This window comes from Falco cherrug, chromosome 7, assembly GCF_023634085.1.
Source record: "Falco cherrug isolate bFalChe1 chromosome 7, bFalChe1.pri, whole genome shotgun sequence".
Lineage (NCBI taxonomy): Eukaryota > Metazoa > Chordata > Aves > Falconiformes > Falconidae > Falco > Falco cherrug.
The window spans coordinates 46160727-46181618 of NC_073703.1; the positions used below are offsets into that span (position 1 = coordinate 46160727).

At 40.4% G+C, this 20892-nt stretch overlaps 1 protein-coding gene across 1 annotated transcript; it reads right to left on the minus strand.

Moving 5' to 3' along the window:
• Positions 1–1016: 1016 nt before the first annotated feature.
• On the minus strand, positions 1017–17627 carry API5 (apoptosis inhibitor 5). Its single transcript, XM_055717393.1, has 14 exons — positions 17433–17627; positions 13518–13679; positions 12456–12549; positions 11375–11440; positions 10858–11009; positions 9313–9519; positions 8677–8781; positions 7908–7997; positions 7143–7324; positions 6837–6930; positions 6261–6317; positions 5296–5372; positions 4801–4937; positions 1017–3191 (listed from the first exon to the last, which is right to left on the minus strand). The coding sequence occupies exons 1-14, from the start codon at positions 17499–17501 to the stop codon at positions 3112–3114; spliced, it is 1572 nt and encodes a 523-aa protein (XP_055573368.1). The 5' UTR covers positions 17502–17627; the 3' UTR covers positions 1017–3111.
• Between the last annotated feature and the right edge of the window lie 3265 nt (positions 17628–20892).

Consider the following 20892-nt stretch of genomic DNA (forward strand, 5'->3'; position numbering starts at 1 on the left):
TCACCCGGCGGCAGCTTAACGGAGCCTGTATGCGCTTGGAGCTGCCCCCGGTAAGGGCAGAGCCGCTGTCGGGAGATCAGGGCTGGCTGTAGATGCCAGCAAACAGCGTGCGCCGCCGCGCCGAACGCTTTCGTTTCAGAGGACGCGTGTCTGCGCAGCGCTCGCCGGGGCGGCTGGCGGAGCCGGTGGAAGGCAGCTCTGAAAAACACGTCGCTCCGCCTTCCTTCAAACGCTTTTCAGTTACAGAGAAAAAATTATAAACTTTTCCTTTCCTGTTTCAGTTAATGCTAAATACCGACCCTGCAGCAGCCGCCGCCGCCGCCTGTTTGTCCCCAGTCCTGAGCGAGATCCAAGAGCTGCCGCACTCAAACTGTGGTCTGACCTTTCTGAGTTTGTAAGCAAGCTGCAAAAAGCTCTGCTTCGGGGGACAGCAGGCTTCCCACAGCCTGTTGGACAGTAAAATTTGTCTGGAACTCAAGCTCATTAAGTAAAAAAAAAAACCAAGTTGGTTTACAAATGGTGTCATAGTGGTTAAACTAATGCAAGGGATCCAGTTTCTCTCAGGACAGAGGACGTATTCCCACGAGCAGGGTAGTCCCTTACTGCTGCCAGAGTTTTCACATCAGGTGTATTACAGATTTCACATAAAAAAACTCCAGGCCGCTATTCCAAGCCACTCTTACTCTATCATCAGATACTAATAATTTTATTGCACCATCAACAGTGAGGTTAAGACAACGAATGACTTGATTTTCACACAACAATTCCCAAATAAGATTTATGACATGCAGCTTTTGCTGAGTATTTAATTTCCTATGCAAAGTTTTGCATTTAAAAGTTGAATTACTTAAAGTTGAGACAGCTAATGCAGTCTTGCTAACATCTATTCCTTAATGGCTAACAGCTCAATACCTCTACAGCAATCTAAGTTGTCACTAAAACAACAAGGTACCACAGTACCCTTCTACTAAGCCAACAAAAAATGTTGCAGAGTAACTGTGAAGCAATAAGCCAAACAAAATTACAAAATGAATTTATTCCAAAAGCTTAAGGGAACATTTACAATTCAACAAGATGGTGAACAGGTGTCTCCACAAGAAGTCACTGCATGAAAATTAAATATGAAACAGGAAAAAAATAACTCGCTACTTATGAGGCCACAAGAACTTTGCACATCACCTCTGAAAAATAGGAGTCCCATAAAGGTCACTCAAAATTCAGTGAGAAAATGAGTAGCTAGTACCTAGTTATTCTAAATACAAGCTATGTTTAAGCTTTGAGATTACATTTTTAAATGCCCTCAAAAGACAAATTATAGTCACAAGTACAAAATGTCTAATCCCCCCATGCCCCCAATGGAAGCTTATTAGCCATCTAGTACCTATTTTCAGAGTGACATTTTTAATATCTCACAAATTTGTCCTTGAAAGCTCTTGCCAAGTTTGTTGGGTTTAGTGACAAATCTTGAGTTTAGCAGCTGGCACTTAATCAGAAATACAAAGTCAGCTCACATGTTGTGGAATGTCCAAAGTTTTATGCCTACTGCTCCAGAGTTAAGCAAAAATACTTTTAATTTAGCACCAACAATGTCTCTAACTAACACAGTTTTGGCATTCTGGCCTTCTGATTATAGTGATAAATATCAAAGTGTTAATGAAGACACCTGAGTCAGATTCACAAGCAAATACAAATGGAACTAGGTGGGGAAACATCACTTTCAGGCATTAGTCTGTGTCTGTGGATATCAAATGGCTGGACCAAAAAAAAAAAAATGAAGGATAAGAAACAATCTTCATTTTTCTAAAGACTAAGCTATTTTACATCAACACGCCCTGTAACACTTATTAAAAATCTTTTCCTCTGTCCCAACTTCTTTTTACTATCTGCTAATTCCTTTACAATGTTGAATGACCTGAGAAGTAAAAATTTTGAGTGGTGAGAATAGGAGGGGGAAAAAAAAAAAAAAAAAAAAAAAAAAAAAGCACTGTGCTCTTACATTGTATTTTCTGGGTGTACACCAGTAAATAAGAATCCCAAGTTGCTATGGAAAAAAAAAAGCACGGAATTGTTAACTTTTCCACCTGAATTGAACTACATAGCTGGAATTTTTAATGTTACCCAAAATACAATTTTATTTATATATTTTTAAATGCAACTGTATTAGTAAAAAAACCCTAAAACCAAAGAAAAAAAACCCACAGAACAAAACAAAACCAACCCTCAAGTGCCAACTAATCCAGAAATCTGCAAAACACAGAAAAGAGCCAGTTACTGCTACGGTCCAGCTCCAGCCTATGAAGCTTAATCACTGCATCAGTCTTTACCCATTCCTGGCATAATTCTAGTCATTTATTGTTTTATTTTTCCTGTTCATGTACTGAAATTTCACGGCATAACTATATGCACATATTCATATTAAACATTAAAAATTCATTTGCAAAACATCACTTTTGCATTACAATGCACGGAGAAGAGTAAGATGTGCAAACTAAAAAAATCACATTCTCCACATCTAAGTAAAAGGACAGCTTCATGCTACAAGCAAAAAATTTCCATCCATGTTGCAAACTTAAAAAAAAAACCCAGCATGTATCTCATTGAATTCCATTTTAAGAAGTAAATCAAAGCAAATTCAACAACAGTACTCTTCTCCACATATTGCAAAATATGGTTACAGATGAGGAAAAGATTATTTCAGCTGCTAAGCTTATCTGGCACGTATGTCTGTTGTCGTGCCTTTCCTGTCCATTACTTAATACATAAACTCAATTATATAGTTTCAGTTATGCAGTAGCTGATTTTTAGGTTAATATACAAACTGTCAAGATGTAGCTTTTGATAAAATATCTATGCTCTTTTCCAATTTTGAATCCTGAAGACACTTCAAAAATAAGAACCCAAACCTGCCGACTGTAAGCATCCAAAAATACAGTTGTAGTTTCACTATGGACAAGTTGTAGTCCGTTAGAAAAGTAGATCATACATACAAAGGTATAAAGAACATTTAATTCAGTCTTAGTGGAAGGCAGTCCTTGAAGGAAACAATACTCCAAGCAAACTTGCTGAGTAGCACTTTAGCCCTTCAGGGGCATGGAAGATTTAGCAGTCTACTCAGTAGATTCTTCCTCGGCTACGATTGCCACGTCCTCCCCAGCCTCTGCCTCGTCCACCCCGGAAACCACCTCTTTGCTCTGAAATAAAAGCAAAAACTTTTCATACACATTTTATGCTGTATATAAATTAAAATTAAATAGCAGTAACTTGAGGTATTGAAGGCTAAGTCTCTGAGGCTAATCCTGTTCATATACTATGAGATCTCAGAGTTATACTTTGATGGACAATGGACCCCACTAACTATAAAAGGAGGTCAGAAGAAATAGCCTCTCTAAATTAAATGCAGTCTTTCTGCATACTAATACTATGATACATAACTGTACCATTACTTTGGAATTACACAGAATTCCATTTGGGCCACACCATTATCACAGAATTGAAAACTGGTCCATTTTATTTACACTACCTAGCTCGTCCTTCTGTCCAATAACACCACACCAATCCTGAGGTGTTTGCCTGACTTGCTCCTAGTGATTTTATAAAATGATGGAAACCTGTAACTTTTTCAGTCTATCTGTCATTTTCTACCCTTAACATTTATCACCAGCATACTTAAGCTTTTTTTGCTGGGCTGGTATCTTAACTATATCCAATGAAAAAATTCTTAGACATAGACAGATACTACACAAACTATTTGTATACTTCAGAAAATTTTTCCTTTCCCTTTGTTAAGCATAAATCTGATCACAGCAAAACACTGCACAAAGTATTTTGTTGAAGTTTGGATTTGTTTGAAAATGTACTAAACTCTTACTCCCCTTCTGTGCTTTTTCTTCATGTACAGTCTGAAAATACAAGTCATATTAATCTACAAAGATAACTTTGCGCTTAATGAATACAGAAATAAAAAGTTGATCAGAGGCCTAAGCAGCTTGCTAATAAGAAACAACAGCAAGCAGTAAAACATTTTTCACTGAAAACTTCCTAGTTTTTAGAACCAAGGCTATAAGCTTATCTTAAAAGACACAGCTGCATCACCTTGTCTGCAGTAAGAAATCTGCAGAATATTTTATCTTTTGTTTATCTTTTATCTTGTGCTTTATATGAATTTTTCAACCTACAGGCATGGGTGATAACTTGTCATAGCAGGCTGTTGACTTGGCAGAGGTCTACAGGGAAAACAACACGAACAGCTTGCTGCCGTTGTTGGGCCTATTCATCCAGTCTGCAACTGCTCTCGTGCTTTGCCCAGAAATATGACTTGCAGAGAGACAGAATCACTCTGGGAGCACAAGGACGTAACTGTGTGTAGGCACAGTGAACCTGGCAATTCCCAGACGTTCTGGATCAGGTCTGCAACATCAGCAGTGGCTGTAATGGGAATTCAGCACAGGTCCAGTCTTATGACAGGAGGTGGCCCAGCTCTGCCACTTGCAACAACTGGTCTGTCCAATGGGAAATTTAGGGTGCGAGTGTTGTGTGTCATAACAGAGAACGTAATAGTTCTATTACTAACTGTATAAAACACTACTAAAGCTAATTTGCAAATGACATAGTTTATAAACTGGTAACACTCAAACACTGTAATAGATGAACAGCTAGAAAGAGACCATTACACACAAAAACTGGCAACAATACAATTTGACCTTCTAAGAATGGGACAGCAAGATGGCTTAATTTGTTTGTTCCCCCCACCCCAAGGCACAACTGTCACCATACAAAGTTCTGCCAAGCTGCCTAACTTACCGTAAGAAAAACTACCCAGGTTACTGCTGTATTTTCCACTGGGAGGATTATATATTTGCCTGGCATCCCTTTTTGGTCCTGCAGAAGCTTTCTTTGGAGGTGAACTTGAAGTTGTATCTTCACTTGCTCTTTTTTGACTGACAGAAGAAAACAGAACCAGATCATTACACTCCTGTGGTGACAAGTACAGGAATAGCAGTCCAGCCTCAAAGATTAATCACTGAAGCCAGCAGCAGCATAATGAATATACCCCAAATAATACTTCGGAAGAGGAAGTAAGCTTGTCTCCAGTTGATACGGTCTATTGTATCCCTAAAGACTAAGATTATCACTCCACAACCTTAATTCCTTCCCAGATAGCATTATTTCTGACTGTGAAACTTTTAGCTTATGGGCTGTGTATATTATATATACACAGCTTGGGACATTTATTTTGTAAACAGCAAAAAGTAACAGCACTTTTTTTTTTTTTTTTTTTAAATGGAAAACTCTTACCTTGCATCTGCCTTCTGTACTGGTTTCCAGGACAGTGTAACTGTACTTTTATAAGAAGGAGGAATGTGGAAAAGATCCTACGGAGGCAAGAATCGGGCAGTTTATTCTACAGTTAAATTCATATCAAACGTACTTTAAATTTTAGCTACCTGCTGAGACTCTGAAATAACAGTTACTTTCCAACCATGACAGAGGGAGAAGGCAGCAGTAGCTAACTGCCTCATCTGGCTGCCTTAGGCCATACACTTTACTAGGAAATGTAAATGAGATTTATATTAACAGAACAGTGTTTTATAGTGACATAATATGCTTTCTCTCTCTCTCCCTATGCACATCAAGTATCTCATAATGAAGTACAATGGCTCCTACAGGGAGACACCCAATATCCCCTACGGTGGTAAAAGATAGGCTTCTTAATACTATGGGCAAAATTTTTGGTCTATCATGGTGAGCGAGAGATGGGAAGTGAAGAAAGAGAGGAAAAGGTGCTTAAAAGAAATCAGAATGGTTTCAAGGGCTCTACATGGAAGTCTCTCTCTCCAGCTGCTCTCTCTAGACTCTTTAGAGAAAAAGGTACTGTACAGTGGCTTGCTTTGCCTCTCCTCCCTCCTTTACATCTTGCACTCCTTCAGACTACTCCTTACCCCTCCCTGCCACTGCAGGAAAGGGAAATGACAAGGAAAAAAGGCTTGGCCAGAATCCAGAGACCGCTAAAGCAAGGTCTTCTGCTCCTACAGGCAACTAGTACTATGAAAAAGGGCCTCAACACCCTATCCCAACAACAGCAAAGGCTAAGCAGCTTGCATAAACAGCAGATCCAGGTCTCTTCAAAAACAGTAAAGCAGCAGCAACCTTGAGATGGCTAACACTAACTGACACAATATGGTTTAGTTCAAATCTATTCCTTTTTTCTGCATAGGTTACTCTACTGTGTGAATTCACTCCTTCACAATGTGAGGACTTACCTTGATTAAAACATTTATGTTATTGGTTATCTTCAAGGCAACCACTTTAATCTTGTTCTGTAAAAAGAGAAACACCACTGAACATCTATTCTAGCAGCTTTAAATTATGCCAGCTGCATTTGATGAAGTTGTAACGTTAAACTGACTGCTCTTCCTAGTGAATTGCTATAGCAACAGTAATTGTGAAAGGTGTGTACACTTGAGTTTTCACTACAACTATTGTTCAGCTTCTTGCAGTTCTACAACTAACTAGTAGCCTTTAATGTTCCAGTCTATTTCCCACTAAAATTTGCACACACCCTACCCCCCCCTCCCCTGCCAATATATGAAAATTTCCCCTTCAAAACAAAATGCAAGCACAGTTAAGCCAAATGCATATGGATTCAGGGAACAGCTAACACTAAAAGATCATCTTCGCTTGCAAAATGCAGCGCCAAGTAAGATGCAACAGATGTTAGCTGTATGATGTCCTTAATCTGTCTGCATGCTTACAACAGACTGCACGCCATTAATGTGTGCCAGTGGTTATTTTGTTAGGCTCAATCAGAAAAATCAGAATTCCTGAAGAGTACTGACCTCTTCTGTTTTCAGGGCTTCTCCTGTTTTTCCTTGAAGTGCTAGACGAAGCTGTCGAATATATACCTGCAATCCTCGAGCAAAATACTGTAGCCTAAAAAATTTAAAAGCAATCTGTTCATAACTTTACATATTCCCGTAAACTGAAAGCATAAGCAAAGGAAAGCTGTAATCTCATTTTCTTGCACTTAAGGAAAAATGCTCCAAGTCAGTCTTCTATCAATCTGATTTCTGCTTCTTTAGCATCCAGACAGCCGTAAGTCACCCTTTCTAACAGAACTCTAGCACTTGCCTTTAAATAATTACCTGATTTTAAAGTCTTTCAATTTCTCTGCATTCAGCTTTGCTGTGAGGAAATCCGGAAGTTTACGACCCAGCTGATGGAAGCTATACAATAAACATTCCACATAACTGAACTGCAACTTGGGCTCTTCATTGCCAGCATTCTCCCCATTCTCTGCTTCCTCTGGAGGAAGGGGCATATACTCCTAAAGAACAGAAAGAAAAAACATGCATGAGATACATTTATGCAGACTGACTGTTCTTTTGCTGTGTTTGAACTGGAGGATTTATTTATGCTGACAGCTTAAGAAATATCCCGCATCCCTATACTAATGTGATGAACCTCTGCATGAAGTCCTGCTGCAGGTGGTCTGCCTACACTTAGGGGACTTGACACCTCTGACTCAGACAAAATAATACGGTAGCACTGCTACCACAGGAAGCGATAATGTACTGCACCGATGCTTCCGAAACAGCACTGAATTTGCTTAAAATTGTCAGTGCAGATAAAGCCTTTAATGAGATCAACATGAGTCTCTCACAACTGTAAAACTTAGAAGAAAGCCACATGAGTTTACTAGATTGAAAAAATTATGCAGGTAACCGCTTCCTGTATCCACAAAGACTTTGAACTGCAAAATGTTTGACCTTATATTGTAGACAGAGCTATCTTTGAAATAGCCATTTGAGAAAAAAGGATAGATAGATTAATAGAGAAAAATAACTTGTTTTGATGAAAATTTTTTTCTAAGAAGTGTTTTACATGAGTAAACATTGAATTAGTCTTACCAGTAATTTATCAAACAGCTTCTTCAAATTTGACTCAAGTTTTTCCATATCGCCACAAAAGGAACTCATTTCAGCAAGAAGCTTCAACACCTACAAATAAGGATAGCCATTTTTTTGTGTGTTAACCGAAAAGTACAAAACTTAAAAGCGATTATCGCATTGTTAGGGCTGGCATGGTAGAGGTCAGCTGTTACAATTAAACCCCTCCCAAACATCAGGAAAGAATACAAGGAGGAACATGCCTGGTCTATTTTTCATGTCCTCAAACAGAAACACAGGTTTGTGTGTTTAATCCCAACAAGCGTCATTAGTCAACAAGTAAACAAAACTTCGTCTCCCACATCTGCAGCACAACTTGCCTTCAAAGTGAGATTCACAGAGATCTGACTGAAGCTGCAGCACTGATTAACATAAGCAAAATTACAGACATTAAGCCACTCCCTTAGGAGGCTAAATTAGCACAAGCCAGGCAACAATCATTTCAGTAAACGCTATGTGCTTAAAAAAAATCGACAGTAATATAAAAATGATTACAGCAACCGACTTATTTTAGCCTTGCCTCAACAGCTTGGGACAAGTGACACATGCTTTAAAAGGCAGTGCTCAGTCATGCCTCAATACAGCAAATTTTTTTTCCTAGTGTAGCTACTTTTCCTCCAAGCCAAGAACTGAAAACCACTTAAGAAAGGAGTTAATAATTTTTAAATAGCTGTATTCCTCAAAGATGCTTATTTTTTATGATTTGAAAGACATTTTAGTTTTGGCTTACCTCTAACTGGATATCAAGACCTTCCACTGGAGTAGTCAAAGAACTGAGGTTTGGCAGAACATGCTCACAAAAGTATGTAACAAATTTTGTGGAATGAACATTTTTCTGCAAAAAACACCACACATTATCCAGACTACTCCGAGTTTGGAGTTAAATGTTCTTCTCCCCCATCACTCCGCCACCCTTATAAATGCCTACCACACAGCTATACCTTAAAAGCTTTATTAAACTTCCCTCTAACTCCTAGAACTCAAAGGCCTTTCCAGGTAACTTAAACTCAGAGGCTGTCTGCAACAGGGGCTGAAAAGACTGACTATAACCCAAGAATACGCCTTTTAAGTGCTACAATTGCCTGGCACTTGACTTGAAATAACCTAACTCATACATGTGTGGACCTGATGTGAGAATTTTGTCATAATTCACGCTAACATCTTAAATTTGAAATAAAGTGTTGAAAAGCAGAGAAAACCACAATAGCTCTTTGTATTTGGAGGCTTTAAGGATGTTTTACAACATTAGAAGCTGAATTTGGAGAAGTACTGATCCGCTGTCATTCTAACACAATCATTGAGAATGCTGAAGAGAAGCAGCAGCTATTAACTTTCCACTATATTCCTCATGCAAAGAAATACATACCGAGAAGAGTGGCACTGCCTGCCTAGTACACTGTAGAAGTCTGTCCACACAATCTGGATCAGATGGATTGAACGTTTGTTCCAGGTCAGCTTGTTCAGCCACCAGCTCCACTAGTTGCTGCCTCCCACTTACTGTCTGTAAGCTTTTTAATCCAGACAGTATTTTCATGAAAAGGACAAATTCCTCGCCTGTCACATCTTCCAGCACCTTAATAGAACATCAGAACACATATTTTTATGGTGGTGACTTGCAAACCTCCAAGTCAAACCTGCTTGATTTGAGAAGGTAAAGTATGCAGACATTCAGCATTTAAATTTGCTTCTAGTTATTAAAGAACAAAAGTTTAACACATGAAAACATGCGGTATAATTATATGCACCTCCCAATTAAAGTCGCTGCCATCGAGTTGTACATAGGAAACATTATTTTTCTTGAACTCTAAAAACATATTTTTTACCTAACAGAATCAGACGCTTCAGGCAGAAAAAACATTATATTAGTATCTACTCATTATTGAGTATATACTTTTTGTATCTTTCTCAGCTTGGGGAATGTACAGGATTCTCATGAAATTCAACGAAGACAAATGCAAAGTCTTGCACCTGAGATGAACAAACTTCCCTGCGTCAGCACATGTTGGGGACTTGCTGGGGAACTGCTCTGATGTAAAGACCCTGGGGGTTCTGGGGGACAGGAGGCTAAACGCAAATGTCAGCAGCATTCCTTGGGTGATGAACAGTGTCCTGGGCTGTGACAAGAGCATAGCCCAGAGGGAACTAACAAGACTGAGGGAAGCAAAGGGATTGAGGCTTCTCCTTTGCTATGTCCTTATTAGAAGAAATCTGGAATACTGCACCTGGTGTGGGGACCTCCTGTATGAGGAAGTTATTGATAAGCTTTTGAAAGCCCGGCCAACAAGGTCATTGGTATCTACAGCACATAACCTGTGAGGAGAACCTAAGGAAACTGGGCTTTTTCAGGCTAAAGGAAAAAAGTCATAAGGGGGTGAGACAACCTAAACACTCAATAGCAAGTCACTAAGGGCAGGAACCAGGTTCTTTACTGAGGTGGACAGGGTGAGAATGAGACAATGATACAAAACTGAAATGGGAAGTTCCAACTGGATAAAGAAAAACCAAAATAATCTTGAGGACAATTAAACATCCAAGCTGGTTGCCCAGACATGGGAAATTTCCATTCTTACACATTTTCAAAACCCAACTGGACGAAACACCCAGAAATCTGAACTGAATTCAGCTGAGCATGATTCACTGAGGTGATCAATCTTCCAAAGTCCCTTTCCAATGTGAATGATTCTATGATTCTAATAAAAGTCGCTCTTACAAAATGAGAAAAGCCTAGCATTATTTTAACATTCCCACAAAAAAATACTGCAAAGTTCGGATTGTAGCAAATAGGATAACTAGAAAACTGCATTTGTACAATGCTTAACTCTACTTGTGGTTTAAACAGACCTCCAAAGCAATGCCAGTGATAAGGGATGGTTTAATAATACTTAGGTTTGTACTGAAACAAGACATTCACCTTCTTTGATTCAGTCAATATGAACTCTTCCACCTCCTTTGTCATCACCTCCTCAGGCAGGGTTTTCAGTTTTGTAGAGAGGAACTTGATAGCTCGCTCTCTCACAATATCCTCTCCTTGAAGAATTTGACTGAATAAGCCTCCCAAAGTCCCTGAATGGAGAATAAATCAGGTAACGCAAATTATTTTAGAAGTTAAGAGCTGAACCTTCTATACAGAAGAAAGAAGTTTCCTCCTGTAAGATTCCATGACACATTTAAAATAACTGCTATACTAACTTTCAAGAAAACCCACAAATTTCACATAGCGTGACATAGGAATGCACATTCTTTTATTGGTTTGTATAATTCAGATCCGCAGTTATCAAAAAAGTTCAGTATTGTTTGTAAAACGAAACAATGAGTGTGTGTCACACTTTTGCACTGTACTAAGAAAATACAGAATGAGTCCTGTTCTCAACCTACTAGAGACTGGGAAGTACTGATAAAAGACATTTATAGAAAAATGTGTCCTTTACCTTTGGCATCCATCTTAAATATACTGAGCAAAGCATTGTTCACCAAATTGAATTCTGCAGAATCATCTGAGGAGAGAAAAAAAATTGACATGCATGCACTTGAAATGCAAACATAAGAGCAGAAAAACAGATTTTTGATATGACACAAGAAGCGTTCTATCCTCAGCATTTAATCACAAACAACATAACTTTGTTTTTTAATACTACTAGACTGAGGAAACAGAAAGCTATAATTATAAAAGCTGGAAGCAAAACAAAAAAAGCTATTTGACACTTCAGACTGTCTGCCAAAACATTAATATTATAAACTTGATAAGACTGAAAACCTGAAGGGAAGTTATTAATCAATATATTTAGTCATTTTAGCAAGCTGCTGAATAAACAAGCTGACCTTTACTAAATTAAGGTAAAATAAACATTTATTTTTAAACTCTTCAGTAATCTATAGTGTTTCTAGGTGGAAGAAAGAAATTTTGTTTTGGATTAAATGGAGAAATGTGTAAGTCTCGTAAAAAAAACAAATCCAAAACAAAAAACCCCCCAGAGACTCAATTGTGCATTTTTAATACAGATTTGAACATCTAATATTCAGCACTCTAACTTACTGAGATTAAAAATACATATGTATCATTAAATTCTGAATTAAATATTTTGTACCAAATATGCACTTTATGGAAGCAAATGCCTTCAGGATTTTTAAAGTTCCTGAGCATGTGGATTAGAAATCCAGTAACCCTTTTTCAGAAGGCAATTTGCTGCAGTCCATAACTGGTGGGATCTGTCCTCCCCCCCTTTCAACAGATGCTTTCAGACAACATGAATAAAAAAAAATGGTTTTATTTAAAAGGGATTTTCAGATTAGATTAGACTAATTGGCAACCTTTCAGCAGAATTAGCAGCATAACTGTACAGCAAATATAAAGAGGTTGGGGAGGAAGATCAGAAGCAGGACACATATGGCACTGGGACAGACTGCTTTGTAACAAATTATGAATCAAACAGAAAAAGTTTTACAGAACAAAACTGTATACGTTTTTAGGTGTGTCACAAGATCAGCCAGGAAGCGACCAATGTCTCCTACCTGACTGCAGAAGCTGGGTCAGTATGTCTGCTACCCGAGGAAGATTATCTCCAGTGGCAAACTGAGGCAATTCCTTGATTGCTTGTCGCCGGATCTGTCAAAATTGTATCATGGAAATAAAAAATTTAAGTAATTACAAAACCCCACAACCACTCAGGAAATTCAACTACCAAAGTTTGGCAGAAAAATCAGAGAAATTTGAGAAAATGACCACTTATTTTTTAACTTATTTTTTTATCATATTCCGAAAGCCACATTCAAGTTTCAGACTTCAACGGCAGTCCAAACTTTGTATTACAGTCTGTGAAGCTATTATGACGTATTTACGAAGAAAATTATAGATTTTTCTTAGGTCTAAGCAGGACTGGAGAAAACCCAAATTCCAACAGCCCCTCTGTTCATAAAATAATTTGTTTGATCAACAAAATAAAGGGCTGGAATCTGTTATTATGGAGTTTTATGTGCTAACAGGAAAGATAGTTTTATGGTTGTGCATGTGGCAGAGACAAACTCTAGGCTTTGTTTCCAGCACTGACAAAAATACTTGAATGATTTGCCCAAATAATTTAGAACTGAAATGAAGAACTGGTAACTAAAGATGTTTCAAAGGTACAGCTTCTATCAACACCACAGAAGCAGCATGAAGCATCTCAAGACTTCTCAAGAATAATAAATTCAAAATCACATCCCCATGGTTCTCAGGTGTGAACAAAATTCTCTTGCCTTCCAGCAGGATTTATTAGAATCATTTACCCCGAAGTGCTTTTTGAAAGGAAAAAATGTAATAGATATCCAAATGAACTGTATCTAAGTTTCCTTCTACAGAGATATCCCTTTGATCAGTGATGAGAGTGAGAAAGACAAATGAAAAGTGATGTATCCTCCCATATCATCACACAACAGATCCTTCTATAGCAGGAATACAACTAAGCATTACATTTTCCAAAGACCAACCCTCCCCTTCCAAAAGACATAACCTATTAAAAAACAAAATCAAACAAAAAAAAATATGACAAAATATGAATTCAACTTGTCAACTTGCTACACAGTTCTTATTCTTACAGAAACATCTTCATCTTCACAGAGGTCCAACTGGGCATTGATAGCTGAGTCGGCGAGCTCAGGAAAATGCTTGAAGAATTTAGGAATAAACTGGGCTGCAAGTCTCTTCTCCTTGGTACCTCCTTTCACAGCATCCAAGATTGCCTGGTATGCATCCTTATGCTTAAAGGGGAAAAACAGAATACATAAATAGAAAAATCTTGGGTTAGTAGCAAGACAAGGCAAGGATTTTTTCCTCTCCCATTCACTTCAGCTGTTTAACTGAACTTTATTATACAAGCTTCATACAAAGAAATACACTTATCTCTCAGACCAATATAACTGTGCCAATTTAGTAAAATTTGCCTCTATTGACCAGCTTTTACTGTTATCCTGGTTCCTCTATCTGTTCAAGTGCTTACCGTTCAAACTGCCAGGCCTAAGGCTAACAGCTCTTGCACATCACTTGTGATTAGATTAGTGCAGACTCAATGAATTACAAGATCACCTTCACTGAGCCTGGGCAGTTCTTCAAGGAGTTTCTGTCTGCTCATTTATTGTCTCTCAAGTAGAAGTTACCTCTCCCAACAACTGTGCCACTGGGCTGGGTCACAAATGTTTTTAATGTATGTTGCCTAAAGCATCTCTGGCATCTGTTCAAGCAGTTAACTTAATCTGAGGTAAAACACAGTTCTCAAAAGGTCCGTTATCAGAGACTAGATTTTAAAAAAAAAAAAAAAAAAAAAGTCACCAGTTGAAATATAGGAATAAACACTTCAGAGAAGGATATTCCCTAGCTGCTCCAACTAGAACCACACAGGCATTTCTGACTTTGTGCCCGCAGGACTCAAACTTCAGGATAAATGGAAGCTTTTGTTGTGGTTAGCTATGTGTTTGTGGAATAAACGTCAGCATTATTAGGATGTTAGCAGAAACCAGAACCTTCTATCATTAACTTTCCTCATGGTTGTGAAAAGAATGCTTTAGACAACTTACCCTACTGTGAACAATGACATCAACAGCACCAGACACTTTGCTTTATTAACATTAAATTTCCCAGAGCCACATATATCATCACCTCTACTCCACATAAAAGTTCACCCACAGCAAACAGAGATACTAATTTACAAAGCAGTATACTGCATTAATTCCCTCTAAAGTAAGCTTTAACATTTAGTACCAATGATCCTTAAACACTCCCTACACCTTGTTGACAGCTCTCCATGTTGCCAGATTCTGAACTAGACTGGGACACTGATATAGAAAAAAATAACAGACGAAAAAAATGGTTGCTTTTCAGTGGATCCACATCCCCACCTGGCTTGTTCTGCAGCTGTGCCAACACAGTCCACTCAACAGCAAAGGCAGGAATGAACCAGCACAAACTAACAACGAATACACGTTATTAGAGTCATTGGTTCTCAGACTGCATATTAAGAACAACTTTTTTATGCAACAAATTATTTGGACTTACTATATATTAAAAGAGCATTCATACAACAATGAAATAGAGTACCTTGTGTTCCATGAATTTCTATTACTGCATGCTAACCACTCCTATCATTTAGACAAAACACAGCTCAGGCAGGAGTTTGTTTTGCTCTGTCCCTGGCAGCACTAAATACTCAAGAAAAAAACGTAGGCAACTGTGGCAGCAGTGTGATCCTTGAGTTTTGCACACTTCCTCCCAATCTCTAACAGAGGAATGTCCCAAGCCTAAGACAGGGTCCAGACCTTTATTTTTAGTAACTGTCAATTGACCAATCATCCATTAATTTATCTAGATTAGTTCTTGAACCAAGTCATACTCTATAACGTCCTGTGACAAGCTGCACAATGTGTTATGGAGAAAAGTTCCATCTTCCACTTTATTTTAAGCCTGCTTCCCAATAGTTTTCTTCCAAGTTCTTACCTTCATTCCACTCATGATGTAGACTCATCATACCTGAGCCACTTTCTCAACTGAAACACTCTTTTACAAGCTCAATACTGCGAGCTTTTTAAATCACTCCTCTTAACATCATACTTCTGGTTGTCCCCTTGCTCTTCTCATGTTCAAAGTTTTTTTTTTTTGAGACAGGGTGACTATGACTTTTTGTAGTGAGAGATCATGTTCATTAAGTTGTTACAAGGTAATAAAGTAATAAGTAGGATAAAACTGATGAATAAAAGCAATTACTTGTGACTTCTCAGAATGCAAAAATTTGAGACATCAAATAAGATTATGAAATGACAAGTTCAAAGGAGGTAACTCCTTCACAAAGGTTTATGAAGTAATGGAATATTTTGCCACAGAATGTTTGTACGTCAAAATATAATCAGTTAAAAAAAGTATCAGAAATATTTGCTGAAAAACAGTCTAGCAAGATACACTAATTACAAAGACACTATCTGGCTCTGGAAGTCCACAAGCTGAAGAGAGGCAAAGGTGGGAGAGCATATCAAGAATCATCATTTTATACTTACCCTCCAAGGGTAAGTATACCCTCTGCTACCTGGTCACAGGCTGCATTTCTTAACTACACTGGAGTTTGTTCTACCAAAGACAGCCATTCTTATCTCAGAAAAGCTACCCAGAATAGTCAAAATGATGGACTATGTATTTGTAAAAAGGCACAGCAATAGCATCTGTTTTATTCTGCATCTTTCCCTATAGTTCCCAACATTTTAGTAGCATTTTTTTGAAAACTTTTTTTAAAAAAAAACAAAATAAAAAAACTCCAACCACCATATTATTCATTCTCTTTAAAGAACTTTCCAAATGACCTTGCATAGTAGTATCTAGTTTAAAATCCACTGCTAGGTATATCATAGAATCACACAACAGTTTGGGTCGGAAGTGACCTTAAAGATCATCTAGTTCCAACCTCCCTGCCATGGGCAGGGACACCTGCCACTAGACCAGGTTGCTCAAAGCCCCATCCAGCCTGGCCTTGAACACCGCCAGGGATGGGGCATCCACAGCTTCTCAGGGCAATGGGTGCCAGTGCCTCACCACCCTCATGGTAAAGAATTTCTTCCTTGTATCTAATCCAAATCTACCCTCTTTTAGTTTAAAACCATTACCTTTTGTCCTATCGCTACAGGACCTACTAACACACGCAAAGCTACTTTCCTACTTATGTATATTATGACAAAAAACCCAAAAGTATCTGCTGCTTTTTCAAGTAGCCACTCAGTAAAATGAGAGCCTAATAAGATTCAAAACTAGTTTTAACAAACCATACTATTTAGTATAGGTAATACATTAAGTCATCATCTTGTTTTGAATAATTCAGTAACAGCATAAACAAACAGAAGATCTTGCCAGGATTTTACAGACAAGAATCTCCTTTAGCCACTAAGATCGACATTCCATTCTTGCCTTAAGGAAAAACAAGAAAAAAAAAAAGGGGGAAGAGGGGGTGGTGTCTGAAGGCTGTTATCAAACCATAATAAACTTCATCTTCGTACAGCGTGTCTTTTAGCAAGAGAGCTTGCCAGAAGCTCTCCGGAACTGCAAGTGCGCTGGATCAGATCTGGATGACTACCGGCGTCCTCCTGAAGGCTTCAATTCGCCAGGCGAAACTCCCCGCCCCCATACAAAAAAGCAGTCTGACTCTCGCTAATAACTAGTTAATATCCGCGACGCCGCATTTAAAAAGAGGAGGAGAAGGATGCAAAAGCGACGACAGCTGCCACCACCCCTGAAGAACCGCAGGCACACAGTTCACCGCTACCCGACTCCCCATCCCCCACGCCCCGGTCGTGAGAAAACCCACATCTAACCGCCCCGGGAAACAGTCCGGTGCTTGGCGCGGCGGCCGGCCCCCGCGGCGCAGCCCCGTCTCGCCTGCCCGCCGCCCGCCCAGCCCGGAACTCCCCGCTGCGGCGGCAGCGCTGCGCTACTCGAGCCCGAGGCCTAGCGAGGCCTTGCAGGCCGTAGCCATGCCGCACCTGGCCCGCCGTCTCGGTGGCGTCCGCCAGGATCCCGTAGTTGCGGTAGAGCTCCTCCACGGTGGGCATGGCGCGGCGGGGAAGGGGCAGAAGCCGCCGCTGCAACCGAGGCCGCTACTGACGCCGCTGCTGCTCAGGCCGCCGCTACCGCTCGGGCCGCCGCCGTCAGCACCAACGAGGCGGAAGTCCCAGAGCGGGCGTGCGCCTGCGCCCCGCAGCGCCCCCAGCCGGCTGGCGGCGGCGGCGGCGGGCCGCGCTGGAGGCGGGCGGGCAGCCGGGGGAGCGGGGCGGGGCACAGCGGTGGGGCGGGGCACAGACCCCCGGCCGGTGGCCAGGGCAGCCCCGGCTTTGGGAGCGCGGCACGCGGGGCGCCCCCACCGCTGCCCGGCGGTGACCGCGTTGCAGAGCCAGCGGCTTGTGCCCGCCCGGCCCCGGTCCCCAGCCCGCGCCCCGCGGCTGCTCCCGCTGCTGGGGCGGTGGGGCGGCAGGTGCGGGTTTGCTCAGGCACCCGCCGTGTTCTTTTACCCTTTGCAAACTTTTTTTTTTTTCTCCTCTGAGCTTTTCTTGACACTCCTCCTTTCCCCAGTTGATGTCACCCCCAGCTACTAGTTTCTGTGCCCTTTTTTGTCTCTCATACACAGGTAACATGAAAGACATACAAGAAGTGTCTGTTGTACACCGAACTCCTGGTGCGAGAAAGAGACTAGTTCCCATCATGCGGTGACTTTCATCTTCTCCTGCAAAGGAAAGAACTCCCCAATTCCAGCGTACAGAAACAGAAGTATCGACAGCTGATGTCAATGGAGGCGGCATGCATGCAGTAGGCTCAAATGACCTACATATAAATTGTGGTGAAAGTTAAAAGTTAGTAGCAGTGTCTTCCCCTCACCTCAAGATGCTTTAGCATCCTGCTGATTTCACTGGTTAGCTGGGGCCAAGCTAAGTAAAATGCTGGACCTTTCTCTCATACCCTTTCCAGCAGGATGAAGGGGCATTTGGAGGCATTCCAAGCCCCGGTCTCTCTACAGACCCCATACAGGCAGACTGTGCACAGCAGGGATGCACAGTGGCATCAGTCATTTACCTCCCTTTCATTGTCCCTCTGTTCCTCTGCAGTGGTGATCACTGCAGTCACCTTTCTCCCACCCTTGGAGTTAAGGCCTGGTGCTGGTGACTGCCTGCAGGTGGGTTCATGTGGTTCTTGCACGCTCCAGCAGGGTCTGAGGGTGCGGATGCTTGTGGCTGCTGTCAGGTGCAGGACAGAACTAACCACGGCCTGACCCTTGGTGTGCTGGTGACCATCGCATTTACCCAAAGTGATCTTCTTAAACGGGTATGCTGATTAATCTTAGTAGTGGGAACAAAACATCACAAAAGAGAAAAAATGCTTTTAACGCATCAAAAGAGCTATGTGCATGACAGGCTTACCACAGTGTTTCATTTCCTAGGAAGGGACAGCTTCCTCAGCCAGCCTGGAGGATATTAAAAGATGTCAATCTTTTGCCCTTTAGCATCATCAAGGCAGCATCACATCTGAATGCTGATTTTAAAGCTCTTTATGGTCATCTTTATCAGCACTGCCATGGCAAGCTTTTATAACTCGGTGAGAAAGGAGGAAAGATGAACCCCCCATTTAATTTCTCTTTAACCCCCCTGAAATGTTGACATAGGTGGAGGTGCCTCGTTAACTCCTCTTCTTGCTTGGTAGCATGTATACATTACTGTATGTATGACAGCTGTGGAGGAAAAAAGAGAAGTAGGCATGAACAAAAATGGGTCTGAGAGGGGTTGGGTGTGTTCTGGGAAAGACTGGCACTCTGGTGGCACCAAACGGGTGCTAAAGATACTGAAGAGCAATGGGAAAGGAAGGTGAACTCAGCTGTTGGACTTTGGCTGCACTATAGGGATATCAATGGGTGGGGTGGGATGGTAAGCAACCTCAGAATACTATAATAACATTAGGTATGTTGGTATAGTTAATATATATATACGTAATTATTTTAATCATACGTATATATGTTGTATCATAACATACATTATATGCCTTGGAATTATACTTTTACCTTCACTGACAATGATACATTCAGCTGTGCTCATCATCTTTCTAGCAGAGAACATGCAAAATGAAAAGTGATATTCAAAGCCACATTAAGATAATGTTTTCTCTGAGATTCGTTCTGTTTCTGTCCTTTGATCTTCCATGCGTCATCTTTTGGTTTTTTCCTCACCTACTTCCTTGTTGCTTTACATCATTCTTCCTTCCTTTTTTCCTCTCCTTGCAACAATTTCTATTTTCCAGTCTCTAGCTTTCACTTACATTTGAAATATATATGAAAATATACGGAATATTTTTTATAACAAAATTAGTCTTTAGCATTGATATGGAAGGGACATGAATGAAAAGCTGTTGGTGTTACAAGCGCAGGAGATATTGTTTGAAATTATTTTGCGAAGTTAGTCAGGGATCTCTTGGTTTGTTAAAGTTGGGATATTTTTGGAAATCTATCTTTAGAAACTCAAAAGCTTGAAATGCACATTTGAGAATGACACATAGCTTTTTCAGACTCTGCAGCACAAGCCTGCTAGCTTCATGAAATATGATTAATCTAGCCATCAGTCAGGATTTTCCTCTCTTCTTTATCTCCTAACACTAATGCATGTGGAGATAACCCTATGGTAAGTTACAGACTCGTTTGATAACAAAGTGATGTCATTATACATCTGACTTCCACTCCTGCACTCTGTCCACTAATCCTTGTATGCTGGAATCATTGCGGATCTCGGCACAATTTTCAGTAGGTTCTCCAGAGGAAAAATAATTTATTTGTGAAATCAATGAAATTTGCTTTTCTCCTCTGAGGCAAATAAATGACCATCTTGTCCCAAAACTGCCCTGGTCTTTGGTAGAAGAGACTTCAGACAAGGCCATAGACAGGAGCAGTAACAGACCCTGACAGAAGGAGAAGACACACTTAATACAGATTCACACTGCAACAGTGGTTTAACCTGTTAATCCTCAGGTTCCAAACCTGGAAGGTTTCTGTGGGCCAGATACCCAGGGGATAACAAAGTGTCTGAAATCGAGTCCATGTGCGGGTTTACGCTGAATGAGCAATTGAATCTGAATTCTTCTAATTTTCTGTTTCTTACTCTGTAGAATTGGGCTTGAGTCACTAACAGAACTCATGTTTTACAAACGAAGGGATACAGCAGTTATCCCCCATCCCTCTTAAAAATGCCTCACTGGTTTTCAGAAAAAGGTATCCAGGTGTCATGGGGGAATACAGTGAATGCCTAAACCAGTTCAGAGCTCTAAAGCCCTTTATTGGCACACGTTAAAGGTATCTCGCACAGTTATAAGCATCTAACGGCTGTCTTCAGCCACGCACAGATTTCCCCCAGGTTCCTTCTAGTGTCCTCCGATTTTCTTGCAGGATTTCTCCCTGGCAAGGCTGCCCGT

Bases quoted from the DNA above. Each gene is read 5' to 3' on its own strand.
- API5 (XM_055717393.1), bottom strand. From the start codon at position 17,501: ATGCCCACCGTGGAGGAGCTCTACCGCAACTACGGGATCCTGGCGGAC. The intron at 11,010-11,374 runs GTAAAGGACACA...TTCTCCATTCAG, and splicing joins ATTTAAGATGGATGCCAAAG to GGACTTTGGGAGGCTTATTC. The intron at 5,373-6,260 runs GTAAGTCCTCAC...TTGCCTCCGTAG, and splicing joins ACATAAATGTTTTAATCAAG to GATCTTTTCCACATTCCTCC.